Raw genomic sequence first — 17033 nt, forward strand, 5'->3', positions numbered from 1 at the left:
GAATGGTCCTACTGAGGACTATAGAAGTTTAGTTTTCCAATTATGTTCGGTGGAACCCCAGCATTTACCAAGGAGGTACTTTACAGACCACTGCAGGGAAAGGATGCCAGACAGGTAGAGCCCTGGGTCGCTGTCCTGCTTCAATCTGGACAGCCCTGCTTTACTGGGTTTTATCTGGGGGAAGAAGAGCCCTGCTACTTAGGAAAAAGTTTTGGGAAATGTGCTGAAATAGGCTGAGGAGGCTTGAAATGAGGCTCCTTATTCTTTTACTTCATAATATTTTTATTAAAGTATTCTAGCAGAATCAAGTAGAACACCTCTGTATTAGAGAAATAATTCCTCTTGGTTCAGAAGATCTGTAGGTTTCCTGTAACATTTTGTCAATTATGACATAGAGGGTTGGAAAAGTTGAGTTGTTTAGAATGCTCTTACCATATGATCGAACAAGTGTGGCCCTTGGTATTTACCTAAAGGAGTTCCAAACATGTTCCTGTTTTGTCTACACAAAAACTTGCATACAGATGTTCATAGAAGCTTTAGTCATAATTGCTGGAACTTGGAAGAAATCAAAATATCCTTCAGTAAGTAAATGGATCCATAAGTGGAGGTAAATCCAGATAATGGAGTATTATTCAGTGCTAAAAAGGAATGAGCTATCAGTGATCAAAAGATAGGGAATATCTTTTATTTTTTATTTTTTTGACAGGCAGAGTTAGAGACAGAGAGAAGGGTCTTCCTTCCGTTGGTTCACCCCCAGATGGCTGCTGCGACCGGCGCGCAGCGCCATTTGGAAGCCAGGAGCCAGGTGCTTCCTCCCAGTCTCCCATGCAGGTGTAGGGCCCAAGCACTTGGGCCGTTCTCCACTGCACTTCTGGGCCACAGCAGAGAGCTGGACTGGAAGAGGAGCAACCGGGACTAGAACCCGGCACCCCGACCAGAACTAGAACCCAGAGTGCCGGTGCCCCAGGCGGAGGATTAGCCTAGTGAGCCACAGCACCGGCCGATAGGGAATATCTTAAAATGCAGGTTACTAGGTGAAAGAAACCAATCTGAAAAGGCCCCATCCTGTATTACTCCAAGTTGGACATTCTGGAAAAGGCAAAAAGCATAAGACAGTAAGAAATTCAGCAGTTGCCAGTGGTTAAGAGAGAATGAGGGCAAAATAGATGGTGCACAGAGGATTTTTAAGGCAGTGGACCTACTCTATATGATACATATTGGTGAATGCATTTCATTATACAGTATGTTCATGGAACACCAGGTATGAACCTTAAGCTATGGACTTTGAGTGACAATGATGTGTCATTTCAGGTTTGTTAGTTGTAATGAATGTACCACTCTGGTGAGAGATGTTGTTTATTAGGGAGCCGTGTGTTGGGGTAGAGACTGTATACATAATCTTTACATTTTGTTCTCAGTTTTGCTGTGAATCTTAAAATGCTCTTTTGGAAATAGCAATAAAAACAACAGGTTGTAACATGCTCTTTGGAAGTCATATGTACTAGTTATAAGAGTCAACCATGTAAAACTTAGTACAGGCCAAGTCATAATGAATTTAAAAAGATCCATTTTTGTGTTTCCTCATATGTCCAGCAAGGCACCATACATTTAATGTGAGACTGCCATTCACAATGTACTAGTCATTGACCATGCAGACTTATTTCTGGAATAACTTTTGCATTTCCCGCTGTGAAATGCATATACCTTTTAATATTCATTCTGATGGATTTAAAGTCTAAATTTTTTTTGTTTTGTTTTGTTTTTGGTTTTTTTTTTGACAGGCAGAGTGGACAGTGAGAGAGAGAGAGACAGAGAGAAAGGTCTTCCTTTGCCGTTGGTTCACCCTCCAATGGCCGCCGTGGCCGGTGCGCTGCGGCCGGCGCACCGCGCTGATCCGATGGCAGGAGCCAGGAGCCAGGTGCTTTTCCTGGTCTCCCATGGGGTGCAGGGCCCAAGCACTTGGGCCATACTCCACTGCACTCCCTGGCCATAGCAGAGAGCTGGCCTGGAAGAAGGGCAACCGGGACAGAATCCGGCGCCCCGACCGGGACTAGAACCCGGTGTGCCGGCGCCGCTAGGCGGAGGATTAGCCTAGTGAGCCGCGGCGCCGGCCTCTAAATTTTTTTAAAATTGCATTTTTCAAGTGTATGATTTAAAAGCTTCGGGCCAGCACCGTGGCTCACTTGGTTAATCCTCCGCCTGTGGCGCCGGCATCCCTTATGGGTGCAGGGTTCTAGTCCCGGTTGCTCCTCTTCCAGTCCAGCTCTCTGCTGTGGCCCCGGAAGGCAGTGGAGAACGGCCCGAGTACTTGGGCTCTTGCACCTGCATGGGAGACCAGGAGGAAGCACCTGGCTCCTGGCTTCAGATCAGCATAGCTCCAGCCATAGTGGCCATTTAGGGGGTGAACCAATGGAAGGAAGACCTTTCTCTCTGTCTCTCTGTCTCTCACTGTTTAACTCTACCTGTCAAATAAAAAAAATAAATAAAATCTTCAAAAATATTAACATTTTGGATTTTCTGCACTAATCTTATAACCACTGAACCAATATACAATATTTATAGTTTGTGTGTGTCTGTGTATGTGTGTGTGAAATTTGACAGAGAGACAAAGGCAGATAGAGAGGGCTCCTGTCTGCTGATTCATTCTCCGCTTGACCACGGTGGCTGGAACTGAGCTGGGCTGGACTAATGCCAGGAGCCAGGAACTCAGTCCAGTTCTCCCATGTGAGTGTCAGGAACCCAATTACTTGAGCCATTATCTATTGCCTCTTAGGGTCTGCATTAGCAGGAAGCTGAAACCAGTGGCTGGCTCCTGGACTCAAACCCAAGCATTCCAACGTGAGATGTGTCTTAACCTGCATCTTAACAACTAGGCCAAATCCTACCTCTGGAGTATTTTTTAAATTTAACTATTTATTCAGGAATAGCATACATACCAAACAGTACACAAATCACAAATATGTATTTAATAAATACACGGTTGAATTTTATTATAACTAATTGAGCACACCCATGTAATCAGTACACAAATCAACATAGAATCATTTTGTGGCGTAGCAAATAAACCTGTTGCCTGCCACACTGGCATCCCATATACATTGGTTCAGGTCCCAGGTGTTCCACTAATGATCCAGCTCCCTGCTGATGGCTTGGGAAAAAGCAGTGGAAGATCACCCAAGTATTTGGGCCCCTGCCAGCCACATGGGAGACCTGGATGAAGCTCTTGGCTTTGGCTTGGCCCAGCACTGGTCGTTGTGGCCATCTGGGAAGTGAACCAGCGGATGGAAGAGCTCTCTTTTTCTCTCCCTCTCTCTCTGTAACTCTGACTCTCAAAAGAAATAAATAAATTTTAGAAAACAGAAACATTGACAGTATCTCAGAAGTTCCCTTTTGGCTCCCCTTGTAGCCACCTAGACAACTGTAACCACAGTAGAATAATTTTACCTGTAAGGTTGGTGATATTTGGTAATTAATAATTCAAGTTCTTGGAGGAAGTTGATAGAACTTTACAAGAATATTGCATCTTGTTACATCTCATATAAATTCATCATACCATAGATAGTATATTATAAAGATGGAGTTAGATTACTTCCTTTTTACCTGTGTGAGATCATTTTGTGCTGGCTCTTATAGGTTTAGTTATTCAATATTCTTTCTCATTTAAAAGTCATATTTGTTTCCAGGGGAAAGCATTTCTTTTGTAATCCCAAATGTCTCTTGTGTTCATTACCTCCCTGAAAGGTAAGAGTTTGACTCTAATTAGATTGTTTGTAAATGAACAACTTGATCAAATTTTAAACCACTGACTTGGTCTACATTGCAAAGGCCATCAAACATATGTTACTCCCTCTCTTGATTGTTCGCTCAGCTAACAAGCCATATTTGTTGAGTACCTATTTGGTATAGATCATTCTGCCAGGTACACTAGAGGATAGTAAAAGAAGTGTAAAGGCAAGCATATGGCACAACAGTTAAGTCAGTGCTTGGGAAGCCCCCCTCCCATGTGCTTGATTTGAGTCCTGGATACTCTGCTTCTGATCTAGCTTCCTGGTAATCTGTACCCCAGGAGGCAGCAGATGTTATCTCAAATGCCTGGCTCCTTGCCGCCTGCATGAGAGATCCAGTTGAGTTCCAGGCTCCTGGCTGTAGCATGGCCCAGCCCTGACTATTGTGAGCTTTTGGGGGAGTGTCGCTCCCCCTCTTCGTGGAGGAACGACACTAAACCCTGCCTAGGCTTCATATCCGAGTCACGGCACCATTATGTCGCTCCCCCTCATCGCGGAGGAACGACATAGGACCCTGCACTGTTCTTTTGTCTGCTCGGCCCTCCCCGGGTTTGCTGCTGGTTCTTCCCGGGTTGGCTACCGTCCCTTCCACCTCCGTGGAAGGGCGGTTCCCCCTGCCACTTTCCCCACTTCCGCGGGGGAGCGGCACACCGCTGGCCGGCTCTCTCGGGGGCTGCACAGGTGTTCCTTCAGATAGATGTTCCTGGTGCATGTTGTCTCTCTCCTCCTTTATAGTCCTCTTCCACCAATCCCAACTCTGCTACCCACACGCCGAGTACGCTGCTCTCCTGCAATCAGGAGCAGGATCAGCTCCTGCAGGTCATCACTCAAGTTGGCGAGAGGCAGCTGCGTAGAAGTTTTTACTCCCTTCTCAGCGCCATATTGTGGGAAAGCAGATGCATAGAATAAGTCTTAATTCCAGTAACAGTCTAGTCCGAGTTGCTCCCCACAGGGGAGTGAACCAGTGGATGGAAGATCTCTCCTTGTCTCTCTGTGTGAATGTCTCTCTACATTTAAAATAAAATGTAAATAAATTTAAAACAAATTTTTGGGACCAGTGTTGTGGCATAGCAGGTAAGGCTGCCACCTGCAGTACTGGCATCCTATTTGGTTGCCAGTTCATGTCCTGGATGCTCCACTTCCAATATAGTTCCTTGCTGATGGTCTGGAAAAAGCAGCAGAGGATGGCCCAAGTGTTGGGACCCTGCTACCCACGTGGGATACCTGGAGGAAGCTCCTGACTCCTTGTTTCGGCATGGTCCAGCCCTGACCATTGTGGCCATCTGGGGAGTGAACCAGCAGATGGAAAATCTCTCTTTCTCTTCCTCTCTCTCTCTAACTCTGGCTTTCAAATAAATAAACAAATCTTTAAAAAAAATTTTAAGATCTACACTAAAAAAAAGGAATATAAGATATGGACTTTCCTCTCTAGGAATTTAATACTACTGGGAGGTGATTAAACCTAATAAGAGGGCCAGTTGTTAAATCAACAACAGGAGTCACTGTGCACTTACTCCCCATGTAGGATCTCTGTCCTTAATGTGTTGCACTATGCGAATTAACAGTAAAACTAGTGTTCAAACAGTTCTTTATACTTTGTGTGTCTGTGTGGGTGCAATTGTTGAAATCTTTACTTAGTATATACTAAGTTGATCTTCTGTATATAAAGATAATTAAAAATGGATCTTAATGAAGAATCGGATGGGAGAGGGAGTAGGAGATGGAATGGTTTGTGGGTGGGAGGGTGGTTATGGGGGGAAAAACCGCTATAATGCAAAAGTTGTACTTTTGAAATTTATATTTATTAAATTAAATAAAAGTTTTCTAAATAAAAAAATTTTATCTACAAACCAAAAAGAAAGAAAGAAAAGAGAAAAGAAAAGAAAAGAGAAGAAAAGAAAAGAAAAGAAGAAAGAAGAAAGAAGCTCTCCAAAATTATACAACTAGAGAGTGAGGGATTTGGTGATATAAGCAGTCTGGCTCCAGAGTCCATAGATTTCTTCCTTCCTTCCTTCCTTCCTTCCTTCCTTCCTTCCTTCCTTCCTTCTTTCTTTCTTTCTTTCTTTCTTTTTATTTGAAAAGAAGAGTTATAGAGAGGTAGAGACACAGAAAAAGAGAGGGAGGAAGGGAAGATCTACTATCTATTCACTCTCTGTGCCGGCCCCATCAGATCACTGCTTTGAAGATATGTCTATTCCACGTACCATCCTGCCCGCCTTGATATCAGAGTCCTCAGCTAATTTTTAGTCTTTGTTCAGCAATGGCAAAAAAGAGCCATCTGTCAAAAATCATGAGCTTGGAAGCTTTGATTGAAACTCCCAAGTAGATCTTTAGCAACTCTTTGCTTCCCTCCAATTTAGGATGCTCCTCCCTACCCCGAAGCCTGCTGGATCTGTTCACTTTATGTTCTGTATCACCTGAATAGAATAATAGAGTTTGGCAGTTGAAGATTTTAGTGCACAGCATTCTTCTTTATTCTTTAGGTGTGTTAATGCCCAATGAGTCATTTATGCTTTAATATTACAGTCATATTCTTTTTCACTAGACACCTGGCCAAAAATCAATTATAATGGAAAAAATGGGAATTTATTATTTAGGAGAGAAATGAGTAATTTTGAAACAGAATATTTTAGGCCAGCGCCGCGGCTCACTTGGCTAATCCTCTGCCTGCAGCGCCAGCACCCCGGGTTCTAGTCCGGTTGGGGCGCTGGGTTCTGTTCTGGTTGCTCCTCTTCCAGCCCAGTTCTCTGCTATGGCCCGGGAAGGCAGTGGAGGATGGCCCAAGTGCTTGGGCCCTGCACCCGTATGGGAGACCAGGAGGAAGCACCTGGCTCCTGGCTTCCGAACGGCGCAGCACGCCTGCCATAGCGGCCGTTTGGGGGGTGAACCAACGGAAAAGGAAGACCTTTCTCTCTGTCTGTCTCTCTCTCACTGTCTAACTCTGCCTGTCAAAAAAATTAAATAAATAAATACATTTTAAAAAATAAAATAAATAAACAAAAGAATATTTTATTTCCCCCCTTTATAAGATTTTTCAGTGGGTTATCAGGCAGGATGATATCATCGGGGTGGAAGAATGGGACAAATAGAAAAGTGTTATTATGTCAGTTTATTTAATCTGTTTTTTAGTATTGTCTATGAGTATAATTTCAGATTAATATGAATGAAACAGGCTTTGGGGGGAGTCATACTAGGAAACTTAAAATTTATGTTGGGGGATAAATTCGTTGGAATACTTCTTTGTAAGTAATGTAAACAGTAAATAGCTTTGTAAATTAAGAAGAATTTTTTCCCATTGGCTAGTGTAGAATGGGAGAAGTTGGGAAAAAATAGTGCTTGAACTAAATAATCCTTTTTAGGGTTTCAATACTGGAAAACTTGAAAAAGTTAAAGATGTGAATTCAAGAGTGAATGTCATGTCTGAGGGAAAGTAGAAAATAGTAGATGAGATTGGCCAGGTGGTATTTCTTTTCTTTTCTTTTCTTTTTTTTTTTTTTAATGAAAATAACATTTAAGCCAGGTAGTATTTCAACTGTTGAGCTGAAAAATCTGGATTATTTGCCTAAGAGAGAAATTGTTTTCTTTAATGTTTCCTGACTTCTACCACAAATGAACTCCATATCATCCTCTTTTTTCAGTGCAAACTAATTTTATGACATTTCACACTTTAAAAATGGATCGAATAAAGTTCTCATTTGTTTTTGTAAAATTTGAGATTTCAAATTTAAGACACTTAACACTTTGAAAATCATCTTGGATGACAGGATCTCCTAGCCACATATGATGGCATGGTCTAACTCTATTAAACATTGTGACAATGCATTCTGTAGGCCTTGAATTTTGAAGGGGAATAAGACCTTCAGAACATTCTGTTATTAAGCATGAACTAGTTCACTTTATAAATGAAAAAAGTATTGTTTTCTCCCAACTGTGATATTGAATGGAAAGTAAATGGAAAGAATAAGAGAAACTTTACTGGCAATTTTATAGAAGTACATTCTGTAAGGCAAGAACTAATTATATGTAAAATTTTTATATGTTTTTCAGGGGAATCTATAAAGTGTGTGTGTGTGTGTTAAGAAATTCAGAATGACCACATACAATTTTTAGTTATTTAGAATGAATGGTTTTTCCTTTGAGTAATATCTGGTGGTGATGTAAAGTACAAATGAAGACTTATAAGTCATATTTTTAAAGAAAGAATTGTGTATTTGATATAGGATGATAGACCCCAATATAAATCCTTCTAAAGCATGTAAAACTTAAGCACCCATTGTATCTTTTCCAGAGGCTGCCACATCCAGTTCAGTATCTCTTTAAGATATGATTTAGGTTGTTCTTCATAAAGGTTTTTTTTTTAAGTGTATTAGTAGTCAAATTGAACAGTGTTTCCAGACTGATTTAATAGTTCCAAGAATACTTAGAAAAGGTTTGTGTGATTTTTTTTTAATTTCTAAATTCATCATTTTGATACAAATACCCATGGTTTTCTTCTGTGTTTACATGCAGCCAGGAGCTATGGGCGAAGACGAGGTAAATTTTTTTTAATGAGATCTTTTGCTTGCCAAATTGTGAGTAAATATGAGTGTGTACATGTTTATACCCATATGAGTATAAAGCAATAGTTATTGTATGGTGTGATGTTCTAGCTTAATATTTTAGCAAAATACTTCTTATCACTTTGATTATAAAGTGTTAGTTGTTGATTTGTTCTTTTAATCCTAATAAAGACTGTATCTGGAAGTTTTTGTTATATGGCTTATTATAAATGAATATAAGAATATAAAGGCCACACATAAATATTTTTCTGCCCTGTATTCCCTGGTGTTCTTTTTATACTACTTCGGAAGCAAAAGTTAGGTTTTAAAGGACAATTTTTGTGTTGGCTGATTGTTTTTTTCTTTGTTATATCTAGAAACAGATTTACTCAGAAGCTAAATGAAGCTTAAATTTCAGGGACTCTAACTTCCAGGAGTCTATTCCAAAGTCTTTACCTAATTTTTATGTTCTTTTTCTTAGAGGGATCCCAGATTAGCCTTTTAGTTCCCATAAAACCTTGCATTATCTCCCAGTGAAGCCTAAACAAAATAATGTAACCTTCATTTGTATAGTGCCTTAACCATCTTACAGCATTTCTATATCTAGTTTTTTCAAGTAATTTTATAAGTGGCTTGGGGAAATCTAATGTATTACAAAGAAGATAGTATTTAAGGTCAAACACCTAGGCTGTAATCATTGCCTTATGTCTTAGATCAGATAATAAATCCAATCTTGTCCAACTTCAGAATGTTAATGAGGTTCTAGTTAAAAAAAGCAACATGTAAGGCTGGCACCGGGGCTCACTAGGCTAATCCTCCACCTTGCGGCGCCGGCACACCGGGTTCTAGTCCCGGTCGGGGCGCCGGATTCTGTCCCGATTGCCCCTCTTCCAGGCCAGCTCTCTGCTGTGGCCAGGGAGTGCAGTGGAGGATGGCCCAAGTGCTTGGGCCCTGCACCCCCGCGGCGGCCATTGGAGGGTGAACCAACGGCAAAAGGAAGACCTTTCTCTCTGTCTCTCTCTCTCACTGTCCACTCTGCCTGTCCAAAAAAAAAAAGCAACATGTAAATGAAAAGCATACTACCAATCTGCGTTAGTTTGCTGCTCATTTGCAGAAGCTGAATCAGATGGAGTAATTCACTTGTCTAACCTCCGCTTAAAGCTAGAGCCAATATTAGAATATGTTTTTTGACTCCTTATTTGCTAATGCTTACATTCATCAGGCTGTCTCTGACTTAAGTCTCAAACATAATGATGTTGACTTCCTAGTATTTACTTATTCTAAATATCTGTTGAATGAATGAATATTGGCAGGACCTAACATGTATGTATCATGAAATCATACCACTTTTGTTTTCAATATCACCATGTAGAAAAACATTTGTATACTTGATTATTTTTTAACTGTAGAAATAATATCATTCATGTCTTTTGCCTTATTTTTAAATTTAAAACATTAAAGCCTAGAAATGATATCATTAAAACTCATATTGTATCATACTATTTTTTTTTCATTGTTAGAAAAATAATTACTGTTAGGGAGGAGTAAGGAATGAACCACCTTCTGGAGAGTAGAGAGCAGGCCCTGGCCTCTCCTCATCTCACGTATTAGTCACCAGATCTTTTTTTTTTTTTTTTAAGATTTATTTATCTATTTGAAAGAGTTACGCAGAGAGAGAGAGAGAGAGAGAGAGAGAGAGAGAGAGGTTTTCCATCCATTGGTTTACTCCCCAATTTGGTGCAATGGCCAGAGCTGTGCAATGCCCTAGCCAGGAACTTCTTCCAGGTCTCCTACGTGGGTGCAGGGGCCCAAGGACTCCGGCCATCCTCCACTGCTTTCCCAGGCCATAGCAGAGAGCTGGATTGGAAGTGGACTCAAACTGGTGCCCATATGGGATGTTGGCACTGCAGGAGGCGACTTAACCCTGCTGTACCATAGCGCTGGCCCCCAGTCACCAAATCTTATCAAGATTTTCCCTCTAGTTTTTCAGGCCTTATCCCTCTCATTTATACGTGTTCATTTCTCCTGTACCATTTTTTCTTCTTACTGTTTATGAAACACCACTTTGTATCACTCTCATTCACCATTCAGGGTCCCCATGATCCTGGTCTTTCTGTGTTTCACCAGATTCATCATTTCCATTTTCCCCACCTCCCCTTCCTCTCACCAGTCCACATGTTTTGCCACTCTCCAGCCATCACAAGTACTGACTATGCTTTCTCTCTTTTACTTCTTCTTCTTCTTCTTTTTTTTTTTTTAAGATTTATTTATTTATTTGAGCCAGACAGTGAGAGGGAGAGACAGAGAGAAAGATCTTCCATTAGTTCACTCCCCAAATGGCTGCAATGGCTGGAGCTGCAGCCATCCGAAGCCGGGAGCCAGGTGCTTCTTCCTGGTCTCCCACATGGGTGCTGGGCCATCTTCTACTGCTTTCCCAGGCCACAGCAAAGAGCTGGATTGGAAGAGGAGCAGCCAGGACTAGAACCAGCATCTGTATAGATTGCCGGGGCCGCAAGTGAAAGATTAACCTGCTGGCCCCTCTTCTACTTCTTTAAGGCATATCTTTACTTCAGTAGTTCAAGCCTTAATTTAAGCCTTATCCTTTCCAGAAAGCCTTGCCTATTGACCTTGCATACCGTTTTCCTCTGTTTCTGCTCCCTTGCATTCTTCTTGTCTTTATTATATGCCCTGATTCTTCTATTAGAGAGAAGTTCTTTTAGGACAGTTGCTCTTTTGCCTAACACTATACCATGTGTACAATTAGCCCTTATAAAATGCTTACTTATTAGGATTAAAGTAATACATATCTGTGCAGAACAGAGTTGGGCATTTTTAAAAATACTTCTATAAATATTATATTAAGTGCTGTACCCCAGGAATATAAAATCACATGTTTTCTAAGCTCCTTTAAAAATTATTCTCTCTTTTTCCATGTCACTATCTCTATATCTATTTGTAAGGTTTGATTTCATTGTTTTCAAAAGCTGTGATCTTCTTTGTATCAAGTGTTATACTAAATACGGCCTAGAGTGAGTTGGTCCCTGCTCTTTGTAAGTTTGCAAGTTTGATAGTTATAAATGAAGAAGAGAAAATCAAAATTGTATGTGTGAGAGAGAGGTAGAGTGCTGAAAGATTGAATGTTGGGTTTCTGTAATGAAAGAATAGGCAGATATGTTTGGTCCATGCTTTTTAGTCTTCTGTTCCCAACACTGAAAAAGAAGACATATTATCTTCCTTAAATGCAGTGACATAGCCATGGGGATTTACCTCATTTCTAGCACTGTCATTCCTTGAGATATACTCATCTGGACCAATTCTGCATAGTATAATTTTGATGAACTAGCATATTTCCTCATGTTCATTTACTCATTTGATCAGAGATTTAATTGACATTTGATCTTTTTTAAAAGCATAACAAGTAGATTTGCTGATATTACTTCTCTCTACCTATGATTTAGAACTTCAACTGTAACTCATACTCTGTATTAAATACCCATGTTGGCAAAATTTTTGAGTTCTTGTTGACAGGCCAGTGGACTCTTTTTTTTTTTTTTTAAGATTTTATTTATTTATTTATTTAAAAGACAGAGTTGCAGAGAGGCAGAGGCAGAAGCAGGGGTAGAAAAAGAGAGATTTCCCATCTGCTGGTTCACCCTCCCATGACAGCCACGACAGCTGGAGCTGGGCTGATACAAAGCCAAGAGCCTGGAGCCTCTTCCAGGTCTCCCACATAGGTGCAGGGGTCCAAGGACTTTGGCCATTTTCCACTCCTTTCCCAGGCACATCAGCAGGAAGCTGGATTGGAAGTGGCGCAGCTGGGACTTGAACTGGCGCCCATATGGGATGCCAGCATTTCAGGCTGCTTTACCTGCCTTGAACTGGTGCCCATATGGGATGCTGGCACTGAAGGTGGTGGCTTTACCTGCTTTACCACAACACCAGCCACTCCCTTTCTGTTCTTAATGTATATCAGAATTTCCTAGTTGTAGAGCAGAAAGGAGAATATAGATCCTTGTAAATAATATAAATAAAGAATGTCTTGAGTTACTATTATAAATATACTTCTGCAAAAATTTAGTCCAAAAAAATCTGTTGACATTCTTGGGTGTCTTAGTTGCTAATGAATGTTCTGAAGTCCAGTAAAACAAATGTATATACTGAGTTGAGATCAAGTCTATCAAAATCCTGCGTGAGGGGATTGGGAGTGATCAGCTGTTCTGATGAGACCATGGTGCAAACATCCGTTCTGCTAACTCATACGCAGTTATATGAGTGTTTTATTTAAAGTTATGGATGGTTGCAGCATAAAATATGGGTAGGAGTTGAAGATTTTTCTGACATGGATTTCTTTTCATGGATATAATACTTAAGTTTTTTGTCTTTAAAGTCATAAAATTTGAGCATAGAAGATAGTAGGGGAATAAGATCCTACTTTTTTTTTTTTTTTTTTTTTTAAGTTTTGTGGGAAGTTGGTCCAGGAGGGGCTGAAATAAAGAATGAAGGAGTTGTTCTGGATCTTCTACTCATTTTATTCATTAAGCATTTGCCTACTCTGTGCTGAAATCCAGGCATGACCTCTGACCCTACTCATTTTTCATGTTGATAGGAAGAGACAATAAATCAAGGAAATAAACACTTTGATTCTTAACAGTTGTGGTAAGTACTAGGCAGGAAAGAATGGGAGATTCCCTCTAATGTAGGGAGGACACCTCTGAAGAGGTGATATTTAAACTGAAACTCAGAATCTGGTGTTGTAGTGTAGCAGATTAAACTTGCGCCTGTGATGCTGGCAACCCATGTCAGAGCTCCAGTTCAAGTCTGAGCTGCTCTACTTCCCATCCATCTCCCTGCTTATGAACTTTGGAAAGCAGCGGAAGATGACCTGAGAGCGTGGGTCCCTGCTATCCACATGGGAGATCCAGATGGAGTTCTAGGCTCCTGGCTTTGGCCTGGCCCAGTCCTGGCCATTGCAGTTATTCTGGGAATGAACCAGCAGATGGAAGAGTTGTTTCCCTCTCTGTAACTCTGCCTTTCAAATAAATAAATATATCTTGTAAAACAATAAATAAACTGGAACTCAAAGGATGGAGAAACAATTGTCTCTAAGATTTTTTTATTATGGAAAATTTCAAGTATATTCAAATATGAAATAATTCAATAAACTATGATATACCCATCACTCAATTCATTGATCATCAACTTTTTTGCCAATCTTATTCTATATATGCTCTCCTCTCCCCTTTTCCTCTGTAGTATTTTAAAGGAAATTTCAGATATCATAAAGCAGTTATTTTAAAAGAGGGATGTGGAAGGAACTCCCATGTGTAAAAGACTTGAAGCAAAGTAACTGATTATGCCACAACATAGAAAAACCTTGAAAGTATTGTTAGGGTACCATTTGTAGGAAATTCCAGCATAGGCAAATCTTTTGGAACAGAAAGGAGATTAACGGTTGCCTGGGGCTGTGAAGTTGAGGTGAAATGGAGAGTAACTGCTAATGGGTTAAATGGGTGAATTGTATGGTATGTAAATTATATTTCAGTAATACTGTTACATATATATTTTTAAAGGCTTGAGACAGGAAAGGGCTTACTTTGAGGAAATAAATGGTGCCTAAAATGGCTGAAGCTTGGAGTGAGGGAGGAGGGCATCTTAAAATGAGTTTGGAAGAAAGAATGATGAGCTTGGAGGAAAAAACAGAATCTGATCTTGCTGGACTTTAGCTTCTGGTGAGGATTTTGAACTTGCTCCAAGAGCAAGAGGAAATCTTTGAAGCTTTAAAGCAGGTCAAGTGATCAGACTTATGTTTTTGAGAGAACTCTGGCTGCTGTTTGGAGCAGAGTGAGAAGTGGATTGCCCAGTTAGGGCAGTAGTCTAGGTAGGAGATAAGGGTGGTTAGGATAGGGTGATGGCAATGAAGTTGCAGAGAAGTGAGCAAATTTAACATATTTTCAGGAAAATCAACAGTAGAATTTAACAGATGGCATCAAGTTGATGAACCAAATGTGGAGACTAAACAAAAAGATAGAAAATGATGTTCAGGTTCTGGATTAAGCAAGTGGATTAAATAGGTTTAAGGTAGATAACAAGAGTTCTACTGTAAGCACGTTAAGTTTGTGATACCTACTGTGAAGTTTTAATATTCTTAATACAAAATAAGATCACTTTTTATTACATAAGAGTTTTGTGTAATAAAAAGGATTCTGCTGTCCTGAGGGATTTGAAACCTTTTCCTATAGTTCAATCTTTGATTATACAAATGGGACAAATGAAAATGAAATGTCTTACCCAAGGTCATTTGCTGTAGCCTGTACTGGAATTTATCATACTCCCAGGGAACTGTTTTTTCAGAACAAAAGCTTTGTTTTGAATAGGAACTGAAAGTAGCTTCCAGAGAACCAGATCATTGGTAGAAAGTTGAATGGCCAGTTATAGCAGTTGAGAAATCTTTCTCTTGCTTCTATTGAAATATTGACTATAAATGTTTTATGTGGAAATATCGGACTTCTAAGGCAGATTTATACATTCTGTATAGAAGATTTAATTTTTGGTAAGTAATGTGGCTTTCTTAAAACATTTTGATCTTGGGGACTGTTTCCCTTAAAGAAAAGATACATGTCAGAGAGATGCTAGATGGGAAACCAGGACTTCTCATGGGGCACCCTTTAGTTGCAGCCTCTTAAAGTTTCCGTTTCAGTAATACATGTGCAAGAACTAAAATGTTACACTTTGCTGGGAATGATTTTGTCTTGAGGTTGATTTTATGCCACCAAATGAGTGCATGAATACCAACGTGACAAGTATTCACTGGACAAATCAGAACACCAATGTTTTAACTGGATGCTTGTAGAAATAGAATTTCAGTGGTTGATTATTTGTGTACGAGTTCACAAGTTACCCCTTCACAATAGCAAAGAGCCCAATTTATTAATAGGGTAGTCTTTCAGGAGGTTATAATCAGAGCAGAGGGAAATAGATGGTTTTCATGCTCTTGAAATGTCAGATGAACGATTCTGTCCTGCAGAGGAGTAATTACCTGGTGTTTCTATGTAAGAATTGCTCTGCTCTGAGTAAACAGAAGTTCTTACTCTGCAGTTCTGTCTTTGAAATGCTTCCTGCAGACAGCTCCTTGTTTCCTCCAATACTTTAGGCAGTCATGGTACAGTAAAGCTGATTAGATCATAGATGTTATACTGCAGTCCTGAGGGTATACTTTCCTTAACTTGATTAACTTGATCTTTCCCAAGCCTCTACACACTTCATACCATCCCTTTCTCAATGCTGTCTGCTGAAGACCAATAACATCCGCTTCTTGGCCTTTTGGCTAAGATCAAGTGAAGACCAATAACATCCATCTCAGTGATTTTTTTTTTAAGATCGATTTATTTATCTCAAAGGCAGAGCTACAGTGAGAGGGAGAGGCAGAGAGAGATCTTCCATCCACTGGTTCACTTCCCAAATGACCACAGGCCGATGCCAGGAGCCCAGAGCCTCTTCCAGGTCTCCCATGTAGGTTAAGGGGCCCAAGGACTTGGGCTATCCTCTTCTGCTTTCCCAGCCACATTAGCAGGGAGCTGGTTCAGAAATGGAGCAGCTGTTTCTTGAACCAGCACCCATGTGGGATGCCAGCATTGCAGGTGACAGTTTTACCAGCTATGTCACAGCATCAACCCTAGTGATTCTTAAACTTTAGCATAGGAGTCATTTGATAAATATGTGAAAAGTGCAGATTTTTCAAGCCTGACCTCCACAGATTAGTAGATCTTGGAATTGCTATCTGAAACCTATATTCTTAATTCTTACCTACAATTAGAGAAACATCATTTATGCATTCATTCTTAGCCATTTTATTTCCAAGGGCAGCTTTCTTGTTAAAAGTATATAGTACACTGATTACTACTAAGACATCTTTCATTTGAAGACCTTGGGAAATTTCTTAACTACCCATAGCCCATTTTCAAAACTGTCCATATTTTGGTCCCAGCACTATAGCATAGTGGGTTAAGCATCTGCCAGTGGCACTAGCATCCCATTTGGGCTCTGGTTCAAGTCCCAGCTGCTCCACTTCACATCCAGCTCTCTGCTGATGGCTTGGGAAAGCATTGAAAGATGGCCCAAGTACTTGTGCCCCTGTACCCATGTGGGAGACCCAGATGAAATTCCTGGCTCCTGATTTTGGTCCAGCCTTGGCCATTGGGGACATGTGGGGAGTAAACCAGAGAATGGAAGATCTCTCTCTCTCTCTCTTGCTTTCTATAACTCTGCCTTAAATATATACATTTGAGATTTATTTATTTATATATAAAATATAATGCTTGATCTAATAAAAGCAATAGGAAAGGTGTCTCTTGCCTTTCTCACTGCTGTGTACTGTGTTCTAGCACATACCTGCAGTAGTCTGTCCTTGTACATGTTTTCCTTCCCTGATGCTGCCTCATATTTAACATTTTTAAGAAGATTTATTTATTTATTTGTAAATCTGAGTTATATTTAGAGAGAAAGAGAGACAGAGAGAGGTTTTTCATCTACTGGTTTACTCCCTAAATGGCCACAACAATCAGAGCTGGGTCAGGCAGAAGCCAAGAGCCTGAAATTTCGTCCATGTCTCTTACATGGTTGGCAGGAACCTAAGCACTTGGGACATCCTCTGCTGCTTTCCCAGGCACATTAACAGGGAGCTGGATCAGAAGTGGAGTAGCCAGGACTTGAA

The 17033-nt window shown here is 40.4% G+C and overlaps 1 protein-coding gene across 18 annotated transcripts in view; it reads left to right on the plus strand.

The window, feature by feature from the left end:
* The window catches only part of CPEB3 (cytoplasmic polyadenylation element binding protein 3), a 276927-nt gene that overhangs the window by 115569 nt on the left and 144325 nt on the right, over positions 1–17033 (plus strand). For 13 of the 18 annotated variants that reach the window (XR_016222134.1, XM_051823381.3, XM_051823389.3 and 10 more), the window contains one exon: positions 8295–8318. The exons of the other annotated variants lie outside the window; for them this stretch is intronic. Coding sequence is in view for 12 of the 13 variants with exons in the window: in XM_051823381.3 (XP_051679341.2) it covers positions 8295–8318 (24 nt within the window). In the remaining variant the exon portion in view is untranslated. The remainder of the gene's footprint in view (positions 1–8294; positions 8319–17033) is intronic. 18 annotated transcript variants of the gene reach the window in all.

This window comes from Oryctolagus cuniculus, chromosome 15 (assembly GCF_051225735.1).
Source record: "Oryctolagus cuniculus isolate XC-2025 breed Fujian yellow rabbit chromosome 15, ASM5122573v1, whole genome shotgun sequence".
NCBI classification, from domain to species: Eukaryota; Metazoa; Chordata; class Mammalia; order Lagomorpha; family Leporidae; genus Oryctolagus; species Oryctolagus cuniculus.